This window comes from Amphiura filiformis, chromosome 12 (assembly GCF_039555335.1).
Source record: "Amphiura filiformis chromosome 12, Afil_fr2py, whole genome shotgun sequence".
In the NCBI taxonomy this organism is placed as follows: domain Eukaryota; kingdom Metazoa; phylum Echinodermata; class Ophiuroidea; order Amphilepidida; family Amphiuridae; genus Amphiura; species Amphiura filiformis.
In genome coordinates, this window is record NC_092639.1 from 12834572 (window position 1) to 12860920 (window position 26349).

A 26349-nucleotide genomic window follows, 5' to 3' on the forward strand; every position below is an offset into this window, starting at 1 on the left:
ACATTATTTGCCGTGTGTCTGAAATATGTTTTGCTTAAGGTTACATTACCAATGATTACTAGTAGTATATTTGTGTGCATAAACTGTTGTTTTTAAAGGGTATTTTTAAATAGGTTTTCTGTGCTGGTTCATAGTGTTTTATAAATTGTTTATAATATTTGCAGTGGTATACTTTTTAATTTGTCAGGCTATGTATCTTGATCTTTTATCTTGGTAAAACTTGTATTTTGGATATATTGATATTGATATTTTATTGTACAGCGCTTGGAAACTGCGTTTATAGCGCTCTATAAATGTATTTTATTATTATTATTATTACACATAATCTGGATTCTTGAATGAAAAGCACAATTCACTCAGCTCCAGATAACAAAGTGCTGAACAAACTTCTGTTTTGCTTATTGCAAACATGCAATTGTGATGTCAGGACAAAAGGAATATCAATTTTACAAATGTTTATATGTGAGGTAATCAGATCTAATTAGACAAAAACAGTAAATGTGGAATTAAGATATAGGCCAAACAGAGAGCAAGAAACAACTTAATGCATATCGAGAAAGTACAAGTTTAAACAAAGTTCTCACGACTTACATTGTAGAGGTTGGTTGAATTGGCTGAATAAAAATAATTGGCTGAATAAAAAGCTCATAACTTATAGGCCTAAACAACAAGTGAGCTCGTGATGTAATGATTTCAGGAATAAAATTTGCACAACTGACTCCTTTCCCCTGATTGGATCAGACTGTGTCAGATACAGAAGAATAACATTTTTAAGTATAAAATACGTACCACTGTTGGCATGAAGTAGCGCATTACAGTGTCTGAGGAGAGCTGTTGGTAACATTGTCCAAATGGCCTGCAGTCAAATCAAACAGGAAGAAAAGTCAAAGATTAACATCGTATAATATATACCGTGTGTCGACAGTCCGTTCCGCCCTATATTTCGACTTCTCCAGGAGCTAATCTCAATACGGAAGTACCCCCTCTGTTTAATTGCCTTTGTGCTACTAGCTGCAATGAACCTTAAGGCTCAGTGCAGCGAAAAAAATATGTCGGCCGTTGTTCTAGAATTTTTGAGCTAATTTTGTATGTTATGGCAGATTTAAAGGTCTGCAAACCTTGATTTTCAATGGAAAAACAATAATAACCGAGGTTTGCAGACTTTTGGAGGTTATCGACCATAGAAAGACAACAACTTCAAATAAATTGCTAAGTGACATTTATATTAATCCAAAACAATAACCAGTAACAAATTAATATCAAATTAATTGTGTAAGTTTAATTTAAAGCATGTTAAAATGGTTTTCCTATGGGGGAGGAACAGACTTATGACACACGGTATACATACAAAGGGGTACAATAAATTGAAAATTATGTCATACTGAATGAATTTTTAGCTGTTCATATTTAACATTAAAGCCATAAATGTACGATCTTTTGAAATGAATTTGATAAAGGAATCTTCAAATATCTATTTTACCTACAATCCTGATGAACTTATTTGCAAATTTCAAACCTGATTTTATAATAATTACATATCCCAACTTACATCTTACTGGATTCAGCTAAATGCATTGTGCTTAAATTGAAGCATCTACCATGCATTGTTACAGGTAAATAAGATGATGAAATTAACACTAAATAAGAAAAAACTAATTTCCATGATGAGAAATTTGTACTACACATTGTGATACCTCATTCAATTTGACTAAATTTGAGAAAGATAGGGCACTAACCGCTACTGCAACTGTTGGGAAGTTGGTTGGTAGGGTAGCGTGGTTAGGTACACATTTAACACATCCAAACTTCACACGTTTTGTATTTCTACATCTACTGGTTTATTATAGTAGTTTTATAGTGTCAATACAATAAGATATATCGCTATCTAGAAGCGGAGCTTGACTATTACTTCTTCTCTTCAGTATCACAAGTCTAACTAAATTAAATCACATCATTCTTCCCATATACATACTAAAATGGAATTAAGAAATCACATAGTATAATAATTGTTGTCCAGTTGGAAGCTTCCTAGTGTGATTGTACCAAACTATTCTTAACCAATCATCAGCTTCCAAGTAGGCTTAGATATAATAACATAAAGACCAATTTCAGGACTAGAAGGATCTAGATCACCAACAGAGTGGGTGGGGTCCCTAGAGATGATCTGAATCTTGGAAAGGGATGGTTTGGCCAAGGTAGAGAACTATTAATAATTCGACATGTTATTTCCTTGGACAAACCACATTCAAATGGGTTAATAATTATTTAGCTGGAAAGCAGGATAAGAAAGTGACCATTTCTTATAGGTCTATCAAACTGTGGTCATCTAGGAATTTCATCTGCTTTAGAAGTTCCACTTACTCCCACCAGGATTTTAACTCTGCACAAGGGTTAAACCTTTAACTTTCTCTTTAAACATTCTAATTATTCACTTTATGCATGATATTTACTATCTCACAGCAACACACTTTAATAAAGGTGGGTAGTCAGATTTTACAATCGCACATTGAAGACTACCATTAAAACTGAACATTTTGTTGCCACAAGGGAAGCTGTATTACTCCAGCAGTTTTGAAATGAGAAGCAACCGCCCCCCCCAAAAAAAACCCACTAATGTCCCATAAAATAGTACATTCGTCTGGTGGTGGTACCACTTTTTTGTTCACAACATCTAAACGAAATACATCTCGGACATTATTGAGGTAATGACAAAAATACACCCTTAATTCCTTCACTTTGTCTAAAATGACTTAAGTTAATACTTCACATAGGACATTTCCATTGACATTTCTTTCCAACACATAGCAAAAGCCTCTAAAACTGTCACACCATACCCAGCAAACCCCATTTACTCAAAACGTTTTAAGGGGGTACTACACCCCTGCCCAATTTTGTGCCTATTTTTGCATTTTTCTCAAAAATTATAGCACATAGGTGACAAGATATGTATATTATAGGGGCAAGGACTACAACTACTGCACTGGAAATTTTATTTCAGCACAGACAACAGTTGTGGAGTTACAGTCAAAAATGAGGGAAAACCAATATTTGATCAATAAATCAATAACTACTTGCCTTGAGTTGCTGAATTTTCAGTGCAGTAGTTGTAGTCTTTGCCCCTATAATATGCATATCTTACCTGTCACCAATGCGCTATATTTTTTGAGAAAAATGCAAAAATAGGCACAACATTGGCCAGGGGTGTAGTACCCCCTTAATAACATTTAAATGTCGGGTTATATAAAGATCATTAATACGTTTTTATAACGTTATTGCAAAGTATTTTGTTTTTATAACGTTATTGCAAAATATTTTGGGCAAACATTTTTTTCAAAATATTTTATCAACAGTTAAATAACGTTCTGTTAGAATGTTTTGCATCACGTTTTTAAAAGTGTTTTATGTATGTTATTAAAACGTTTTTATACCCTTTATATAACCCGACATTTCTGTAAAATGTGTGTTTTATACTGGGTACTGAGCCCATTTCGATTGGGCGGGAAAGTGTGTTGCAATAGCGGTTAGTACCCTATCTTTCTAAAATCACATCATATAGAATTGAATGAGGTATCATAATGTATAGAACAAATTTCCCATCATGGAAATTAGTTTTTTTTTTTCATCTGGTGAATATTTCATCATCTTATTTAATACCCAAGACAATACTTTTTGTATGCAGTTTACTACATGGAAGATGCTTCACCACTCAAATTGTGACAGAACACACTCCAGTGTTTCAACTAAAGTCTGCACAAAAAGTAACTAAGCTGTTATAAATACGCCTATAGATTCAGAACTAATAATTGTTTTCACAATATTTCAACATAGCGAGAAGGATGATTTATTTACACGCATTTTGATATCCCATTCGTCAAATGTCGTTCACTATTAACAACACAGTAGTGTTTTGAAAGAAAAATACCCGAATTTAAAAGTTGCAGTTTACAGCGATCAATGGTTTATAATGCCAGCACTGTAAACACGTAAAGCCCGCCATTATCTTCGCGCTTACTTCAAAACAATGCAAATAACTGCAACTTTTAAATTAGGGTATTTTTCTTTCAAAACACTGCTGTATTAACAAAATTTGACAAATGGGGTGTCAAAATGCGCGTAAATAAATCATCCTTCTTTTTATGTTGAAATATTGTGAAAACAATTATTAGTTATGAATCTATAGGCGTATTTATAACAGCGGAGTTACTTTTTGTGCAGACTTTAGTTTGGGTTTGCGAATGTTACATTTCAACAGTACATACAAAAGGTGAGATATTTAATTTATATGCAAATAACACTTGATGGTAATGACACACTATTACCACATATATATATAATGAGCACTACCTGCCGATCTAACATTGCCTCTGATTGGTCAATTACATGATATCTTCACTTTAATCACCAATCAGAATGGAGCTTTGCAAATAATTCACCCCAATTTTTTTGTGTGGTGAAATTATTCTAACAATGTTGGTGATTGGTCCAATTGATAATGAAAACTTCTTTTTGCCCAATCGGCAGGTAGTTCTCATGGGGTTAAGAATGCTGATAAACTGATAACATTCACATGAGAAGCTGCAGGAAAATATATCGGTATGGATGAATCGTGCATATTTGAAATGGCAATAAACTCCGGTTGCAAAGTTGAATACATGTCAATAACACCTGTATCAATGGAGACTCGACTAATGAACGGATAAAATCACTTGGATAGCGACAATGACCTAAAGGAGTTTTAATGAAGTAGCTTGTGTTTCATCTGAAGCATTCATGATTTGTCTGCAGCTAAAATTGTGCTATTCCAGTTGAAATCCATACAGCCCCTGTAGAAGATATGACCTTAATTTCCCACACAGGGGGTGTAGATTTTGAATGGAGTGTTTCATTCAGGTAACCTCTTTTGAAATTTACACTCCCTGTGTGGAAGATTAAGGTCATGTCTTCCATAGGGGGTGTATGGGTTTCATCTGGAATAGACAACTATTATTTTATAGCTCATTTCATCAGGACAGCGCATGAATGTCATTCTTCAATTTATAGGCTTGTGACATATGTAATAAATTAAGTATTAACCAATTAAGGGCTCGAATAGCGACGTTTTGTGGGATTCGAGAGCACATCAGACACATCAAATTACATTTTGAATACGTGGAACGTCTTTCTGATATATCTAAAAACTTTTTGAAATTTGCGATATGATACAAATTTTTATGGCGAAGTAAATTGTAAATCTAATGATGTGTACTTTTAAAAAGGTGTAGTATGCAGCTGGGATGAAAAGCTGTCCATCATATGAAAATTTTGACCTTTGGTATTGAAGATATACATTTTTTTCCCCAAAAGACCAAAAAATGACATTTTGGGAAATTTATATCTTCAATACGAATGGTCAAAATTTTCAATTGATGATCGGATTTTCATCCCAGCATACACTTTAAGGAATTAGATAGCAACGTTTGCAGTTTTTATTGTTGAGAGCACAACGGACACAAATTGCATTCTGAGTACGAGGAATGTCCTCCGATATCAAATATTTTGATTTTTTTGAAATTTGCGATATAATACAAATTTTATCGCAAATTATTAAAAATTGGCATTTTTATATTTTTGATATTCCTCAAAGTAAACTGTATAAATGATATGTACTTTTAAAAGTGTATGTAGCTGGGAGGAAAAGCCATCCATTTTTTGAAAATTTTGACACTTTTTCCCAAAAAAATTGTTAGATAGGGGGACATGGCCTCCTTTGCGCAGCCGCTGTATGTAATGTCCGTCGTATGTATTGTATACCCGAACTGCCTACATTAGCATCTAGTTTCTCCACTGTTTATCAGTATGTATATATAGGGTGTATGACTAATAAATGGACGGTCATGGGTTTATGTTCTATTGGGGTTTTTTTTTCAGTTAGGTTGAGTGCCGGCTGGGACTTCGTTTATATGTTGTCTTGTTTAATTGTAACTCTTTGGGTTGGTTAGCTGTTCACTTGTTTGTTCTATCCAAGTATGTTGTATATAAATACCAAACTATTAAATTACACTTCAATGTAAAATTATTTACCACAATAAGGCCAAGTAAAATAAAAAACATGTTTCACATCTGGGTTTTTGAAAAAAAAGGAGGAAGATGGTGCTTATTTTTTATCGCAAAACCAGTGTAAAATACCCATAAATGGAGTTGTTTTAGCGTAACACAATAATGCCTGTTATGCAAGCTCATTACATGTATGCCGTTAATGTTAACCTCTGACCCGTAAATTAATCTTTTGACCTTTCTCCTTACCTGAGTAGAGCAGCAAGGTGTGCAATAGGTAGGTCCCGTGCATCTTGGAGCCGTTGGACGAACTAATTCAAATCCATCACAGCTACCAAAGAAGTTGATTAGCTGAGCCAATAGAGAACCCTTGAAATGGAAGTCGCAAAATGGTTAGAATCATAGCAAAAATTCTATTCAAATGTCCTTCCCTTATATCATCATCTTCTTCTTTCTCGTCAGCTTCAGATTATTTTCTGCTCATCTTAATAATGTAAATTAATCATTGACAGATTTGGTCATACCGTAAAACCTCGTCTACGAGTAGGGTGGCCACAATGCTAGCTATTGTGTGTACCCCTGCCAATGTATGGTGAAAATGTAACTGATTCTGCAGCAGTTGGCAAACTTTGGGCATTTTGAATTCCATATAATTTGTCTCCTAGTAACTTCTGTGCAAACCCGACTACCTAATTAGATAGAAAATATTCTGCTCGTAATGAAGGTGAATATAGCATTTTTGTACAGTCACGCATAAAAAAGTTACGCACAAAATATTTTTTGTCATCAAATAAAACTATTTTCCCAAAGATGTACAATTATGCTATATTCAGTTTTACAATCTAGACCCTCAGAGCAAAAATCAGACAATTTGGTTGTGTAGTTTAGGAAATACAGGCCTTTGAAGGTCAAAATTGGCACATAATAGCGCCCTCAATGGTGAAAATCACATATGTGACTCCTCGCCACAACTGAGCCCGGATGTCGCCAGTGCCACTATTGAGATATGCTCCATCGAACTTAACAATAAACAATAGGAAAGAAAGGATTTATTGACTGTTTTATTGATTTTTCACTACTTAAATGTCAAGTACTATAGACATGATATACATCATTTTAAAGCTAATTTCAAGCAGAATATTTTGGTTGAATATCTCAAAATGATGATTGGCGACATCCGGGCTCAGTTGTGGCGAGGAGTCACATATATTTACCTTAAAAGTGCTGGCAAAAGAGTTATTTTGTGATTTCAGCCATTTTAAAAATGTTGTAAAGAAGCAAATATAGCAATTATGACCCTGGATTTTTAATATTTGCATAAATGAACATTAAATAAACAAAAACAATACATCTCGTGCCTTCTTTGGCTTTATTCCCACAATTATCGCTCCGTGAATATGCAAATTTATGACAAAATCAGGATTTTCCTAAAAATGCGGTAAAATGGCCAATTTTGAGAATCTTTAAAAGGCTGTATCTTCGCAACGGATTGTCCGATTGAGTTGATTCAAGAGGTTTTTTAAATCATTTTGCAGCAGGAACAATCCTGACAGAAAAAGTAATTCCAGGGGTGGGTTTGAAATTTTTATGTGACCACCCTACTACGAGCACAGTGTTTTTGATGAAAGCTAAATTAATACGAAAGAGCTGTAAATATGCCAATACAATAGATTGGTCTTACAATAGTACTTGCTTGTATATATGTTTGTATCTGTAATTCAATTGCTCAAATTCAGTAATGTTATAAATTCATCGATGGATGGCACCTGGATTAATTTTAGATTTCATCAAAAGCATCATATATGCTTGTAGACGAGGTTTTACAGTATCCGGTCATATATTCTACCAATAGATAAACTTGGTAACAAGTACTGATAACTCACACTAACTATTAATTTCAATATTATTTATACAGATGATTATAATTATTATGCTACATTGTATTTATATACTATACCTTTGGCTTTGGGTAAGATGAATCTGATGCCCACGTGTCATCTTTGTTGAAGCTAGAAAAAAAGTGTATATGTACATTATTATTTCATATCTAGAGTCCTAATATTCTAAATCTTCAGTATTAACGTGCATGCTTCAATTTCTGAGTAAATACAGCTACAAGGAAAACCTCTTAACCTTCTACTAAGGCATTTATTAACACACAATCATTTTAAAGCCCTGTTCTTCTTCTTTTAACAGAAATGTACTAGAAAGCTGAAAGCACTCGCATTGTCAACAGGCCAGGCAGTTTTTAAAGATTGCGAAGTGCCATGAGAAATAACACATTAGAGATCTTAAGAAAAGTTTAAATTAAGGTGCATTATGTCATATGTTTTTTGATGTGGAAGTTTGTACATGTCTTTGTAAATGTAATGTCTTTATATTTGTGTACACGTGAAAATTAACAGATTTTTGTGTGCAATTGCTTGTGAATTTAGGAAACTCACCTTGCACCTGGATCAAAGACTTGTGATAATGCATGTAGAACTTCCAGTGAGCATGTCTTTTCTCGTAGGGTATGAGTGCATAAATCAAGAACCTGCTCCAATCTAGCTAGAAGACCAACCTGAAATCAAATCAGACAAAACAGGTATGTCATTTATTGCATGTTAAGAGTTTCCTTGAAGTTCAGTGAGCTCAAAGACATGAATTTTGGACATGGCTAGTTCTGGTGATGAGTCCTGGATAATCATAACAATATTAAGAGTTTCCTTGAAGTTCAGTACATTCTCCTAAAAAATTATCTCTTGACAACCTAGAGCTCCTATTGCATTTGTTACCTGTATATGGTGAATAAATTAATTGCTTGACAAATTGTTATAAAGCTAGGGGCAGTACATAATCCATTTAGGGAATGAGTTACATACATGTCTCCACCATGTGTAATTTACCTTAAAAGGGGCGTATGGGGCGTATCATGCAGTTGCCAGAAAGTGACTTTCAACTGAAGCAATTTGTGGTCAATTGTTGTTCTAGGTAAAAGTAATATGCCAGGGGCACTGCTTGATGGCATGAGTTACTAGATGTTATTGCTCTACCTAGAATTGGAAATTACAAACTTAACTAAATGCTACCTCAACCTATAATATAGGCTAAATCCTATTCCCGACCCCTATAGCACTAGACATCTTAAGGCACCAGTTGCTAAAAACGTGACGGTTTAATTATAAGTTTATATGCACCGCACCGTACCTTTATTGAGTTTTGCAACATGATTGGATCCCAAGTCGATACATTATGTGTTTTTGTTTTTGTTTACCCTTTTAAAACTCATGACATCTAAATATTTGTCTATATACTTCGATCATGAAACACATTAACGATTCAAGGTAGTTCAATGGTTTTCATTCAACAAAACACGTGCGTATCAATGTAATGTATTTTGTGGGGGAATATTTGAAGAGAGCTACCTACACAAGACAAAACAAAAACAATCGAGATGGGAGTAAACATACTTCACCCTGCAAACACAAAAATGTTTTTAAAACGTTATAAATGTGTTATAAACGTGTTTTGGTTTTGGTCAAAACGCTTTAATAACATTTAAATGTTGGGGCATATAATGGTCATGAAACATTTTTAAAACGTTTTATATGACAAAAATACAAGAACATTTTACAATTGTTGTCAAAGTGTTATTGCAAAATATTTTTGGCATACATTTCTGGAAAGTATTTTGCAGCACTTGAATGTTTTCCATCAAGTTTTCACTTTCCTGAAATGTATTTAAAACATCTTATACCCTTTAGGCCCTTCACAATTGATTCTGAGTTTACTGTTCAAGATTTAAAAAATATGACGAGGTGACTTTTAATTATTAATTATCTATTATTTTCTTTATTTAATATTAGTTATCACAACCAATTATCAACCCATATTGACGGGAGTCTGCATCCCGGGGTCTGCATTTAATTATTTTATTAATATGCTTACTTTTACACATAGTATAAGGTGCAGTTATGCTGTTTGTTTAATCATCATTATTGTTGATATGATTCATGTTAGGAAGTAGCAAGTAAAAGTCATTAAAAGTTATTTTCAAGGAGAAAATCTAAAATAAAAATAAAATAATTAAATATATTGCAATTTTCAATTTTGGACGCGGGCGGTTAACAGTAAACTAAGAATATAGTGTGAAGAGCCTTATCCTGACATTTAAACGTTTCTGTTTTGTATTGCCAACCACTATGACAGCCAACAGGCGAAATGTGGTGATATATAAAACCACTGGAAAAAGACAACGGTTCAAGTTAACGTAACACCGAACATTCTGGGAAACACATAATAATACACAAGCAACAATCAACACAAAGCCTAAGTCGTGACATCGGTTATATAGTATCACGTTTAACATAAATGTACCTCTAACTCTGTATCTTGGTGATCAGTAGTCGTCTCTGTATTGATTCGTTGAGAGAGATCTATTTCAATCCTTGTTAAAGCATTACACATCAAGTTACCCGTGTGTTGCCAATCCAAAGATGAAGTTCCAGATGAGGTTCCTAATTGAAAAACAAAAAGTAGTTACGTTTTAAACGCATCCTGAAGGTTAGGTTTCCTGCTTTTAAAAAAACGTGGAAAACAGAAGTTTAAAACGGAGAAAAGAAGCAAATTAAAATAACCAAGTGCTTCGTACTTTTAATCAAGACACATCACTATCACCTAAAACCATCCTTGTCCTCTTCATCATTAAATGGGTACTACACCCCTGGCCAATTTTTTGCCTATTTTTGCATTTTTCTCAAAAAATATAGTGCACTGGTGACAGGTAAGATATGCATATTATAGGGGCAAAGACTACAACTACTGCACTGAAAATTCAGCAACTCAAGGCAAGTAGTTATTGATTTATTGATCAAATATTGGTTTTCCCTCATTTTTGACTGTAACTCCACAACTGTTGTTTGTGCTGAAATAAAATTTCCAGTGCAGTAGTTGTAGTCCTTGCCCCTATAATATACATATCTTACTTGTCACCAATGCGCTATAATTTTTGAGCAAAATGCAAAAATAGGCACAAAATTGGGCAGGGGTGTAGTACCCCCTTAATAGTACAACCTATGCTAAACCATACTACCATCACCAGCATCAACGCATCTTAACATATACCACCATTCAACGCAAATCACACCACCTTTACTATCATCCTCTTCACGTTCCCCATCCTCCTAACCAATGCTAACCATCATTATACAACAACCCAGCAAACACTAAATGTTAAAAACACGTTTTGGATTTGGTAAAACGTTTTTTTAAATAAAATGTTATTAAAATAACATTTAAATGTCAGTTATATAAAATTTATGAAAACATTTTCATAAAAACAAGCCTACACCAGTTTAAAAATCTTGTCAACATGTTGATTTTAAAAAAAAATTTCGCAAACATTAAAAAATATTTTGTCAACACTTGTTAGAATGTTTAATCAAGTTTTCAAAAATGTTTTCTGAATGTTATTAAAACGTTTTACACCCTTTACATACAACCAATATTTTGAACGTTTTCTGTAAAACGTTTTGTTTGCTGGGATCACTACCACCTCCATTGTTATCATCATCATATTGTATCTCACTCTCCAATCAGGATCACCATCCTCTTCTTCCTCATCCTCCCGTCATCGTCAACATCCTAACACCACCACCATTGTCATCATCATTATATTACATCTTCTCACTCTCCAATCAGGACCACCATCCTCCTCACTAAACCGTCATCATCATCATTCTAATACCACCACCATTGTCATATCTCACTCTCCCATCAACACCACTAGCTCCCGAGTCCTCTTCATGTTCCTCCTAACCGTCATCATCCTAATACCATCACTATTGTCATCATCATCATATTTTATTATCACTCTCCAATCAGCAACATCCTCCTCCTCTTCCACCTTATTGCCACCTCCACCGAATTTCGCACCAAGTAAACATCAGTATCGCACCTCTACCACCTCATTCACCAAACGCTGCCAAAAGTACCGTACTATAGCATGCATACTGAACTAACTGAAGTATAATTTGATAACCCTAGTATTCATCAAAACGAAATTCGTAAATTAGGCAGTATGGACACTGTATTTAATTTATTTAACGTGAAGGTTATTTTATGATAATATTACAGATCGTCAATGGTCAAATCCATAATATTGGAGGCATCAACATACAGGGTGGGCCATTAAAAAGTTTACACTTTTTTGATGGCTTATTTCTCAAAAGTGCAAACACATATTGAAATAAGTTGAACATATTTGTAAACCTCTATGTCTGGACTGTCATTGCTGAAAAGGGCATTAACATCCATGGTCTAATTACAAAATGGCGGCCATTTGAAGCAAGGGGTCAAAAACCACTTTGCACACACATAAGTCAAATGGAGCGGATGATCACGCGATATATGGTGGTCGCTGGTTCACACCACAATGGATTAGGAACAAAGGAAGAAAAATAACAGTACGCATGAAAGTTCTGTCAATATTTCTCTTGTAAATTAACCATATTTAAATAAATATTTCTTTTTCAAACAGAATATGTAGCCTTCCAGTTGAACAGAATATGTAACAGTAGCTTTAAATAATCTGCGCAGTTAACGTTTGTTTGCAGTCGCATTCTAGATAATAGAGAGATTGCGGAGAGGCGTTCACTGCAAACGCCATACGGGTTACGGATTTCTGCATTTTGCGGTAGAACGTCATAGTCCCGTTCACATCCAAACTAGCCTCCTACACAGCCAGTTTGTGTCGGTCCTAACGCTCGTCGTTCCTAGTATGTTCGTGATAGCCGCATAGAGTCTGAACCACGACTACGTGTAAACGCAATTGCAATCATGATGGCGCTATGCTGAGACAAATAATCTAAAGGTAATAGGAAGCACCCATTGATTCACCTTGGGTACATCGAACCAGAGAAGATTATCTTCTTTCATCGAACTACTTTCCTCGGTATTGATATGCAAATACGACTGGCTGTATCTATAATGTTCTAAGCATTCAGTCCAGATTAGCGATATTTGAGTTTTGGAAAATGAGTATAGGCCTATGTTCACACGTGTATGCTATTTGTCTAAATAATCTAAACAGAGTTTGATGTTGGATGCCTAGGAAGTCTTGGTGTATATTATTCGAATAACAAGAAACAAACTCCATTATCATATAAATAATACCGTTTACTTTCTAAAGCAAAATGAAAATAAATAATCTAATATGCCTAGTTCGATTACTACCCAGCAAACACCAAAATATTACAGAAAACGTTAAATGTCGGGTTAAAGGTTATGTGAGGGTCAAGGGCATTAAACGTTTTAATAATATTCAAAAAACCTTTTGTTCAAAACTTGCTGATAAACGTTCTAACACAATAGACACTTAAATATGTTTGCCAAATGATATTTTACTATAGCATTTCGAATTTTGGCTTAAAATGTTGTTGTATTACTTTTTCAGTATAACACGAGTTTTCATGATTTTTATATAAACATACATCGATATGTTATCAAAATGTTTTAACTAAAACCAAAAACACATGCATTATCATGTTTTAAAAACATTTTTGAGTTTACTGAATAGTATCCATAAGCAAAACACTTTGACAGCTGTTTAATGCACAACGAACAAGCAAGGCGAAAAATAGTGTTGCACGAACTTCTGTTCCCCGTCCCAAACAGACAATTATACCGCATTTATGCCGTAACACGACACAATCTTGCCCAAAACGCCTCTTCGCAAGCTGATTTTTGGACGGCATTTTCCACACACAAATGAATAGGCAATTTGCCCGTTCGAATTCGCGTCGAAAAAATTGAAATTTGTTCACTTCTTCTTGTCTATACGAGATCAATTTTAACCCCCAAAATGGATTTTATTACATGTCGGACTCTACTTGTTCCAGTAGGATACTTTGATTCGCTTCATAACAAGATAAACATAACATTTTTCTGCATTTTATAATGCGTTTTTTTTGTCATTTTGGAACGTCATTTTTTGCTACCAACCGCAACGTAATCGCCTTACGGTAATTCCACGATTGACCAATTCACAATAGATTTCATCCTCCAGAGGGCATAATAACCGATTTTCGACTAGTGTAGCTTGCTGTTCGCGTTCCCGTGTCACGTTTCACGTAAATTTCGCAATCTCTCTAATGTGCATAATTTTATACCCGAGTCTTCATGATGGTTATTGCACTATAACATAAATCTTATATAGAGATATAACAAGATAAATTTATAAATAGGTGTCAGGAATGTCTCTCCTTCTCTTCGGAAATTATTTCTTCATATAGACACATGTAAACCGTAGCAGTGCTTCAATGGAAACTAGTTATTTGTCTCAAATTGTCATGAAATTAAAAATATTGCACTAGAAAAGTAAGAATACAAGTAAAATCATATTTGACTCTGATAAAAATAGTTCTGTTCTTCATTACTGCTTATCATGGTTCCATAAAGTCACGTATTTATGCATGCCACAGTGAAAATGCTTCTGTCTTTAAAGTGTTCTTATCGTCCTTCAACGTGGCCTCCTTGCTCGCGAATACAAATCATCGCACGATCGTACATATGGTGAACTGCTCTTGAAGTAACCCTGGTGCGTCGGATCCTTGTGAACGCATCTGTAATACGTCTCCTCAGCTCCCGCAAATTCCTTGGCGGACCTTCGGCATACACAGACGCCTTGACATCACCCCAAAGCCAGAAGTCCAAAGGTGTCAGATCAGGACTCCTCGGAGGCTACTCCACATGATGTCCAAGGCCGACAACACGATGCAGAAACAACTCCTGCAATCTGTCTCTAACAGCGATAAGACGGTGGGCTGGCGCTCCGTCTTGAAAGAACCACGCCCTGCGGATGGCCCCGTTCGCTTGCTGTCCAAATATTTGGACCAGTTGAGGCTCTAGTTGATCATTGATTATGAGGTAAACGTTTCCATTTATGTTCTGGTCAACGAATATCGGTCCTATCAACCGGTTGTTTCCTGTGACGGCTGCGAGAACACTAACTTTGCGTTTGTCATGTGGAACGTTAAAAGCAAAGTCTCTTGGAGGATTGCCTTTCGGTGCATACATCCGTACGTTTTGAGAAGAGACAGACCCGTCCATTTGAAAGTTTGCCTCGTCAACAACAACAGCGGTATCAAGAAAGCGACGTGCTCTGTTAACTAACCAGTTACAAAACTGAAGTCGCCGATTTGGATCTCCTGGTTGCAGTCCATGACGCTTAAGGATCTTGTAAGGGTGCCATTCGATATCAAGAGTGATGATTCGTCTGAACGTTGTCCTTGGAATATGGGGACAATTGTTCCGTCGAGTACTCAATCTTGGGTTAGCTTATAAATCCCTTCTAACATCGGCAATGTGATTGGCTGATCTTCCTGTTCGTGGTCTCCCACTGTTAGATTTGTTCCGATTGAGAACAGTTCCATGTAAGTGAAACTTTTGTTTAATATTATAGATGTGTCGGCGACTAGGAAGTCTGGTATTCGGAAACTGGTTCGGCCATGCATTCAGGACAGAGCGCACCTTTCCGGTTCTTGAAATTTCCTCCTCGATGAAAATTCGTTCCTCCTTTGTAAACTGCCGCATTTTGAACAGCAAGAATCACCTCAAAGTACTTACATGGGTATCTCTAACATGAATGACAAGAACGCACGCAAGGCATTTTAAATTTGAAGTTCCTCCAAAACTAGTGTATTTGTTATGTAAATGAGCATGTCCAATCAGCCTTTTGTGTCAATTTCACAGGTGAATGATTTTCAAACAGTAAACAACTCATACACGCATGAGTCCGATGACCCCGGCAATGACACTCAAGTAAATGCATAAAGAGTCATCAAACTTTTTTAAATCTTGCTTAAGCCTAAAAACTTAATATGCATGATCATTGTCTATAGTCTTACGTGTGTGCAAAGTGGTTTTTGACTTCTCTGCTTTAAATGGTCGCCATTTTGTAATTAGACCATGGATGTTAATGCCCTTTTCAGCAATGACAGTCCAGACATAGAGGTTTACAAATATGTTCAACTTATTTCAATATGTGTTTTTATTTCTGAGAAATAAGCCATCGAAAAAGTGTAAACTTTTTAATGGCCCACCCTGTACAATGTAGCTTAGTTCGTTAAAAACTGACTCAATTATGATGAATGGAGGAACCCGACCTTCGGATATTAATAGTAAAGGGGGGAGGGGCACTTAAAGGAGTGTTTCGTGATCCTAGCATCCTCTTTTTTATGACATTTTTCAGTACATATCCACGAAAAAAGCCTAATCCCAAAATTTCAGTTGATTCCGATTTTGCGTTTGCGAATAATGCATGATTTATGTGTATTACACTGCTCCATAGACAATGCGTTGTAATTTCGTTCTGGTGCACCAGAACGAAATTCAAATTTCACGATATCTTTGCAAAACGAATTAATCTGCAAGAAATATTTTGTACATAAACATTATGTAGCCAGAGGTTTCCAGTGATATAAAAATCTCAACTTTTTTTGAGAAAAGTGTGGGGATGAGGCTGTGGATCACGAAATGCCCCTTTAACACAAAATAATGATCATACGGGTATGCTCCCAGAAAGACCGGTTTTTGGACCAAGCAGCTACTAAACACCCCAAGTTTGACCAAAACAGCGGTGAAAGGCCTTCGATTTTAATATTATTAATCATAATCATTTCCTACTGATACAAAACTGTTCAATTTGTAACGAATCAATCTGCACGACACCAGAAAAGCTCTCATTTTGTTGATCTCTAACCGACATAAAAACCAACCGCGCGGTATATATTTGCTGGCGACGGGAAATGACCAATCTTCATTACTTTCTTCTTCTTTATGTAGGCCCCTATATGAACTAACCTTCCATTTATAGCGACTGGACTTTTCTTTGACAGTTCAGTTACATTTAAATGGGTTTGCTTTAATTCTGACATCATTCCCTGGACACAGTGGCCTCAATTAACTCTACACCACGGGCGTTTATCTTGCGTCTTTAAGAGGAGTTTCTCTTATGCAAATTTCAAAACACAAATCGGTAGCTGATATGCCATCAGCATCTTTTACAACGGTAATACCAGTAACTACTCAGTATAGTGACATTTTGCACAAGGTATACATAAGATATTCTCATCTTAACGGAAAACAAATAATGCTGATAATATGACAGTAAATAGTTGAAAATTATTCAACATACAACTCATGGTAAATGTCGTGTAATAAAATTATAGTATATGAGGAACAACGACTGTGTTAATACCGAGAAATAAGACACAAAAACGTTGACACATAAGAATTGTACATTATCATGACCATATTTGGAATCAGCATGAAAAATGCATTAAAATTAGTACAAACAAGCATTAGTACAAACAAGCAAACTAGTATTGGTTCAGTGGTTCTTGAAATAGCTCTTGATATTTTGAAAAAAATATCTTAAACCTTTTTATGTTGAATCCTATGGCTAGTACGCGCACGCAGAGCATCAAAAAGTTCCAAGCAAACGAAAGTGTGCGTTTATCACGTAGGCCTATATTTGCAACAGCTCAAAAATCGTACTTATAAATGGCTTTCATTTCTTATGCATATTTTAGCATAGACCCTAAGTCTATGATTTTAGGGAGAAAATAGACAAACTCTTTCGAGTCACTCTGAATTTCCTTGACAGCACAGCCCCGAGCTCATCATTTATCATGTTCTCTATCTACGTCACACGTCCGCGATTTGACACTCCGTAAACGCACTTGCTCCTGACACTATGGACCACAATAGCCTCATCTCAATGGCATAGTCCAATAACCTCAATTAAACAAGCATAGTGCAAAATTTGACTTAAGTTGCAGAGTATGAGTTTTTGTACCCAACGTTTCAAAGGTCATTCAATGAATGTACAAATGTATTGGGATTAAAGAACTGTGTGCTGATAGATGCGCATGTTGTGAATCCTAGTGTGAAAACGATCCCTAGCTTCCTTAATATTGGATTGGTATTTTCATATAAAATCCTACCATCTTTTAACAAACACATTACTGAATACGTTTACTCTGTAATCAAGACATTGGAAATACGACGTGTTTTGTACCACTGAGAAACATCGCCTATCCTGGACAAGTATATGAAGAGCTATGAAGAAAATCAAACCAATCAGGACCTACACCCCAGATCGACATGTGTCCCCGATGCATGTGTGTATACACATCAATATAAACATCTCAAAAAAAGTAACCAGCCCCCCCCCCCCTTAATAATGGCCATTATTCAAAAAGGGCTATTGTATTACAAATCTGTAAAATGCGTTTGAAGCAGAATTTATTTCTGCGCATTTTGACACCTCATTTGATAGGATAGCCCAGAAAACAATAAAACACGGGTCAATTTAATGTAGTGAGGTCCAGATTTGAAAGTTGCACTTACATACAAATGTTTACAATACAAAAACACTCAGATATCATTACACAGATTTCCTTCCATTACACTGAATACAAAATCAATACAATTTACTGCAACTTTCAAATCTTGGGTTACATTGATTTACATGTACACTGTGACGTCAATATTTTGTCAATTGCTGCAAATGAGGTGTCAAAATGTGCAGAAATAAATTCTGCTTCCAACGCATTTTACAGATTTGTAATACAATCGCCCGTTTTTGAATAATGGTCATTATTTAAGTGGGGTTAGTTACTTTTTTGAGATGTTTATAAGTTTAATCAGAACTACATATACAGATGGGGAATGCTCTGTTTTCTGACTCTAGCTCCACTTTTCCACCACTCTGTGCATCAGTTTTGGAGGACTATGCATCGCAGCATCTTCATCATCCAGATAAATGCATGCATCCATCCACTACGACGTTATTAATGCGACCTACTTATGATAAAAAACGTGACATTGGTCTTCCTCTTAGGCTTAAGTGTCATATGATAAAAACAAACTGACATTGCTGGATTATTTTAATATCTTACATTAATATTTCATACGAATAATTAATATGGTAGTAGATAAATCCGTTTGTAACAGGTTTGTTTAGGGAATATCTTCGGAAGCGAGTTTAGCTTTTAAGCTGTTGCAGTTGGTAATTGGTTGATTTTGTCGTCTAGCATTCTAGCAAGGACAATTTCTGTATGCCTATTTTCTGTAAATCGCACCTCGATTTCATACACTTAAAGCAGTATTTCGTGATCCTAACATTCTCTTTTATGACATTTTCAGTATCCACGAAAATAGCCTATTCCCAAATTTCAGTTGATTCCGAGTTTGCGTTTGCGAGTTATGAATGATTATGTTGTAATTTCGTTCTGATACATGATATACCAGAACGCAATTCAAATTTGACGATATTTTTTGCTAAACGAATCAATCTGCAAGAATTTTTTTGTACATAAACATTATGTAGCCAACGGGTTTCCAGTGGTATAAAAATCTCAACTTTTTTTGAGAAAAGTGAGGGAAGAGGCTGTGGATCACGAAATGTCAATCTAGCAAGAGATGCAAAACGACAACCAACAAAAGAGAGAAGGTATACATGTAGGGGCCGAAATGACGACCACCTAGCTCAGGCCCGCACTCAGGATTTAGGCAGTGGGCTGCGTTGGGCTCATAAATGGACCTTTATATTATTATTAGTGATTTTTTTCCTTCAATAAAGGGCAGATTCTAAAGACTAAAGTGTTTACTGAAAAAGTGGACCTTTGGTGAATTGCAAAAAAGTGGACCTTTTTGTTCGGATATAGGCATGGGGTGCGTCGCACCCGCCCCCTGGCTACGGGTTTGATCTAGTTCTTATAGCCCATCCCACGAACCGCCCACCCCTCATTTATTTTAATAGCTGTATCTTAAATCACAGACACGTATTGAGTGGACGTTAGTAAACTACTAGTATTCTTAACACTATAAATTTTCATTATAACTCAGGTCCTGCAGCAGATTATCTGCTTCTCCATTTTGACGACTCTAGTAGAAAGCGTGATATAGGAGTTTGTATAGCGCCGATCTCCAGAGAATTCTGTTATTGATCACAAGCCGACCTCATCATTTTGATGGGCAAATTGATCAACCCACGCGCATACATATGAATTAAAGGGAGCTAACCGGTTTGTGAAAGGATTGCACGCGTGGTCTCAGGTGATAGATATTAATTAAACCAGAGCCAGAGAGAGGCTAATTGTGCATACGATGTTCTCAACAAGGTATATATAAATCAATCTTAACAACTTGAAAACGGTATTTTTGGTCCATATTGATTATAATGTATCGGATCATGTTACCAATAAACGTGATCATGTTCATATTTGACGTAACATTAGCTATGCTGCATCCACTACTCTAATGAAATTTGCTCTCAGATAGTAGAACAGATTGATGCCCACACAAATCTGATGGTGTTCATCGAGATGCTTTAACTTAACATCTCTATATCCACCAATATTTTGGAAAGGTCAAAGACAGCATCCGAAAGATAAAAAATCGATCGTATACACACTGACATCATGGTCTTTTGTATAAATTTAATCTATCATGCCGTGCGGACGGATAATGTGAACATCATTTTCCAAACACTATACTATGTTCAAGCTCACATACTAGAACACGACCATCACATACATACGTCATATTATCATGACAAACTAAGATGAAATTTCCTCGCAGCTTTTAGTTCACCCATTAAGACACCAATATGTATCAATTCAGTCTTGAGAGGTTCGCTCCAAAATGGAGAAGGCAAACTCTTTCAAATATTGACGCTGGTGTCAAAATATATGAACCTCAAAGACTTATTAAATTAAAAATGACTGGCCGTGATGATTGAAAAAACGGACATTTTCACCCGCATTGTCCACATTTTGAATACGAAATATACGACCGACCATCTTTCCAAAATATTGGCAAATACTTGGATAAATAATCATTATTTGTCTTAAATCTCGCGTGTCACATACACTGATTCCATCTATATAGGCTTTCTATATCCAGTTGCTCTTCTTCCCACGGACAAATTTAGTATATCTCTTAGCTGAAATTGGATAAATAACCTAGTTATCAGACGCTGATGGTATCTGGCGATTTTACGCCGAGGTGAATTTGAAAGCGTACAAAATACGACAAGTACTATACCGTAGCGATGGATTTGGAATGACGAGTACTGGAGATAATTTGATTCTGCCTGACCGCTTCAAATGCTATCAAAATACTCAACCGATGTAATGACATCCAATGCACATACAAATTAGCCTCGATTTATACTTGAGCCCTTTCCATAACTAAATAATCCTACTGATAATTATTTTATATGATTTTTATTAGCCACTAGGCTTGTAACGTGGAGGTAAAGGTTACTGTGACGTGTTTAAGTGCAAAGAAAATAGTCTGAAAATGTATATTATGCACTTTTTAATGTCCAAAGTATAAAGTAGAATTTTTTTTCTGTGTCGGTGTAATGTACAAATTGACACACACACCCCCACCTGTATATTTCTATGTAAAATGAGTGCAATCATTTTTGCATATAATTTGCATATAATAACGCGAAGGTAATCATGATAATGCTTGTTTTCCTGAATCTGTGTGTGAACGAATCGTACATTTTACACCTTAACCACCCAGTTCTTGTAGCGGCTGAATGTTTTTTTTTAGTTCTAAACTTTAAAGATATTATGCAAGATGTTACTTTATTACCTTAAGGGATCTAAAATGAGCGTTTATTGCGTTTCGACAGTATTTTTTGTAGGACATGAGAGCACCTCAGACCTATCGAATTGCATTCTGAATACGAAGCATGTCTTTCTGATATCAAATAATTTTCATTTTTTGAAAATCACAATATAATACAAATTTTATGACAAATTATTAAAATTTGATATTTTTCAAATTTTTGATATATAACAGTCCTCGAAGTAAATTATATAAATCTAATGATATATTCTTAAAGTGTATGTAGCAGGAGGAAAAGCCGACAGTCAATTGAAAATTTTGACCTTTCATATTGAAGATATGGATTTTTTCCCCAAAAAGACCTAATTTTTTTTGGAAAAAAAAAAAAAAAAAATCCATATCTTCAATACGAAAGGTCAAAATTTTCAATTGATCATCGGCTTTTCATCCCACCTACATACACTTTAAGTATAAATCATCAGATTTATAAAGTTTACTTCAAGTACTGTTAAATATCAAAAATATCAATTTTAATGATTTGCCATAAAATGTGTATTAAATTGCGAATTTCAAAAATTAAAATTATTTGATATCAGAATGACATTCTTCGTATTCAGAATGCAATTCGATATGTCTGATGTGCTCTGATGTCCCAAAATAAATACTGTCCAAACGTTCATACCCCAGCCCTTAATTTTCAAATAAAATGTGAAATATTTATTTTCAAATAATTTATTTCAATTTGATATATTTTGTGAAATCATGGCGTTTTCATATAAAAATTCAATCGATAGATGTTTGAGTATTACCAAAAATATTTGTTTCGTTCATCCCGATTTCATTAAATCTTCATTTCCTACCATTGCCTTCGGAATTGGAACACGATAGAATAAGTTGTAGGTCTGATATGTCATTGATATAATATATTATCATGCCCCCATTTAACAACATACTCAATTTATTACTACCGACATATGCATGTGTTTCTCGCCCTCTCCCTTTTCTCTCCTCCCTACCTATAACGAAATAAAACAGCAGAACTAAATTAAAAACAAGTTGTCAACTTCCTGTGTTTCCTTTTAAGGGATATGGAATGAGCGTTTTGACAGTATTTTTTGTGGGACATGAGAGCACATCAGACATATCGAATTGCATTCTGAATACGAAGAAAGTCTTTCTGATATCAAATAATTTTAATTTTTTGAAATTCATGATATAATACAAATTTTATGACAAATTATTAAAATTTGATATTTTTCACATTTTGATATATAACAGTCCTCGAAGTAAATTTTATAAATCTAATGACATATTCTTAAAGTGTATGTAGCTGGGAGGAAAAAGCCGACGATCAATTTAAAATTTTTACCTTTCATATTGAAGATATGGATTTTGTTCCCCAAAAGACCCAATTTTTTGGGTGTTTTTTGGGGAAAAAATCCATATCTTCAATACGAAAGGTCAAAATTTTCAATTGATCGTCGGCTTTTCATCCCACCTACATACACTTTAAGTATAAATTATCAGATTTATAAAGTTTACTTGAGTACTGTTAAATATCAAAAATATCAATTTTAATCATTTACCATAAAATGTGTATTACATTGCGAATTTCAAAAAATCAAAATTATTTGATATCAGGACATTCTTCGTATTCAGAATGCAATTCGATATGTTTGATGTGCTCTAATGTCCCACAATAAATACTGTCCAAACGTTCATACCCCACCCCTTAAGGAAACACAAAGTTTGTTTTAAAAAACTTATCAACAATGACTGTCCTCATTTGTGTACAAAACGCGTGTTTCCTTAAAACTTAACACCAATGACTGTCCTTATTTTTGTACAAAATGTGTTTCCTAAACTTATCACCAATGACTGCTCATTTTTGTACAAAACGTATGTTTCCTTAAAACTTAACACCAATGACTGTCGTCATTTTTGTACAAAACGTATGTGTTTCCTTAAAACTTAACACCAATGACTGTCCTCATTTTTGTACAAAACGTATGTTTCCTTAAAACTACAGTCATTGCAATGACTGTCCTCATTTTTGGACAAAACGCATGTTTCCTTAAAACTTAATACCAATGACTGTCCTCATTTTTGTACAAAACGTATGTTTCCTTAAAACTAAACTACAGTCATTGGCAATGACTGTCCTCATTTTTGGACAAAACGCATGTTTCCTTAAAACTTAACACCAATGATTGTCCTCATGTTTGTACAAAACGTATGTGTTTCCTGAAAACTTATCACAAATTACTGTCCTCGTTTTTGTACAAAACGTATGTTTCCTAAAAATACCAATGATTGTCCTCATTTTTGTACAAAACGCATGTTTCCTTAAAACCTAACGCCAATGACTGTGCTCATTTTTGTACAAAACGTATGTTTCCTTAAAACTTATCACGAATGACTGTCCTCATTTTTGTACAAAACGCACGTGTTTCCTTAGAACTTAATACCAATGACTCCTCATTTTTATACAAAACGTGTGTTTCTTAAAACTTAAAACACCAATGACTGACCTCATTTTTGTACAAAACGTAGGTTTCCTTAAAACTCAACACCAGTGACTGACCTCATTTCTGTACAAAACGTACGTTTCCTTAAAACTGTCCTCATTTTTTACAAAACGCATGTTTCCTTAACACCAATGACTGCCCTCATGTTTGTACAAAACGTATGAGTTTCCTTAAAACTTATCACAAATTACTGTCCTCATTTTTGTACAAAACGTATGTTTCCTTAAAACACCAATGATTGTCCTCATTTATGTACAAAACGCATGTTTCCTTAGAACTTAAGGCAGCTGTGTACTCTCAGACATGCATGTAGTAAAAGTGCAATAACTTTGTAATTATTCGCACAAGACATATAAAAGTATACATTTTTTTATGAAGGCAAGACATCAATAAATCTTAATATAAATACAGATTTGGGGTAAAAACAACAATTATGAAGAAAATCACAAAAAGAGAGTTTTTGGCAATATTTGTAAGGTACAACATAACAAAAAAACACTCTTTCCAAAATATTTTATTTTGTTTTACGCTCAATCTTGAGGCTCCATTCCAAAAACGGTTTTTTATATTGGCCTTATTTTTTAAAATATTGACCATATAAGGCATCAAATTGAACATTTTAAAATTCACAAACGCCTATTTGCACAAAATGATGCCTAAAATCGGAAATAGACCAAAATATAAAAAAATGAGAAAACCGTTTCTTGAGTCGATCGTGCTTTTTACGATGATCATATTTGCTTACCTATAGATGCTGTATTTATTGAGTTATCGTGTACCTAAATCGTCATTTTACCGAGAAAATGAACATTGAAATAATGGCCGTTGAAGTTTAAAGTGGTCACATTTTGCACTTTCATCGAATCTCACAGGAGAATGCGGCAGTTTTCGTTTTTGTACCTTATATTACGTGAACATGGGGTAAATCCACAGCCCCTTGAGAAGTTTGAGCGAAATCCATTCATAACTTGATATTTAAATCGGGGAAAGAACTTAAAAAACCCACATTTTATCAGCTAAAACGGAGCCATTTGACCACTAGGTTTTGTGAAATCAGTGCTTCCGTGGTGTTTCCATAAGATGCGCCGCGCATGCAGATAAGCGTTGCGTATGGGTAGCGTATTTGTGCATTAACAAATTGCGCGATACGCAACGCGATGCGTTGTTGCGCGCGTGTATCCTGCTGGTACAACAAAGATTTTCTTTCTTTTTCAATTTCAAACACGAGTGGAATAGTGAAATAAAATCCTTAAAATATTGCAGTTGGAGTTTACAAATCTGGATTTTCGTTCCTTGTATTTATAAAAAACATAACAAAGTACAAACATATCAAAAAAAAACTCAATTTTGCGAAAGAAACAATGTCTAGAGTACACAGCCGCGTTAACACCAATGACTGTCCTCATGTTTGTACAAAACTACATGTTTCCTTAAAACTTAACACCAATGACTGTGCTCATTTTTGTACAAAACGTATGTGTTTCCTTAAAACTGTCCTCATTTCTTACAAAACGCATGTTTCCTTAAAACTTAACACCAATGATTGTCCTCATGTTTGTACAAAACGTATGTGTTTCCTGAAAACTTATCACAAATTACTGTCCTCATTTTTGTACAAAACGTGTTTCCTTAAAACACCAATGATTGTCCTCATTTATGTACAAAACGCATGTTTCCTTAGAACTTAACACCAATGACTGTCCTCATGTTTGTACAAAACTACATGTTTCCTTAAAACTTAACACCAATGACTGTGCTCATTTTTGTACAAAACGTATGTTTCCTTAAAACTTATCACGAATGACTGTCCTCATTTTTGTACAAAACGCATGTTTCCTTAAAACTTAACACCAATGACTGTCCTCATTTTTGTACAAAACGTGTTACCTTAAAACTTAACACCAATGACTATCCTTATTTTTGTACAAAACGTATGTTTCCTTAAAACTTAACACCAATGACTGTCCTCATTTTTGTACAAAACGCACGTTTCCTTAAAACCAATGACTGTCCTCATTTTTTAACAAAACGTATGTGTTTCCTTAAAACTTAACACCAATGACTGTCCTCATTTTTTTACAAAACGTATGTGTTTCCTTAAAACTTAACACCAATGACTTTCCTCATATTTGTACAAAACGCATGTTTCCTTAAAACA

General features: G+C 34.9%; 1 protein-coding gene across 1 annotated transcript in view; it reads right to left on the bottom strand.

Annotated features, from left to right (window-relative positions):
* The window catches only part of LOC140165810 (uncharacterized), a 108318-nt gene that overhangs the window by 15220 nt on the left and 66749 nt on the right, over nucleotides 1–26349 (bottom strand). The window contains 6 exon segments of the mRNA XM_072189133.1: nucleotides 790–856; nucleotides 6283–6338; nucleotides 6340–6402; nucleotides 7991–8042; nucleotides 8478–8596; nucleotides 10393–10532. Of these exon segments, the coding sequence (XP_072045234.1) occupies nucleotides 790–856; nucleotides 6283–6338; nucleotides 6340–6402; nucleotides 7991–8042; nucleotides 8478–8596; nucleotides 10393–10532 (497 nt within the window).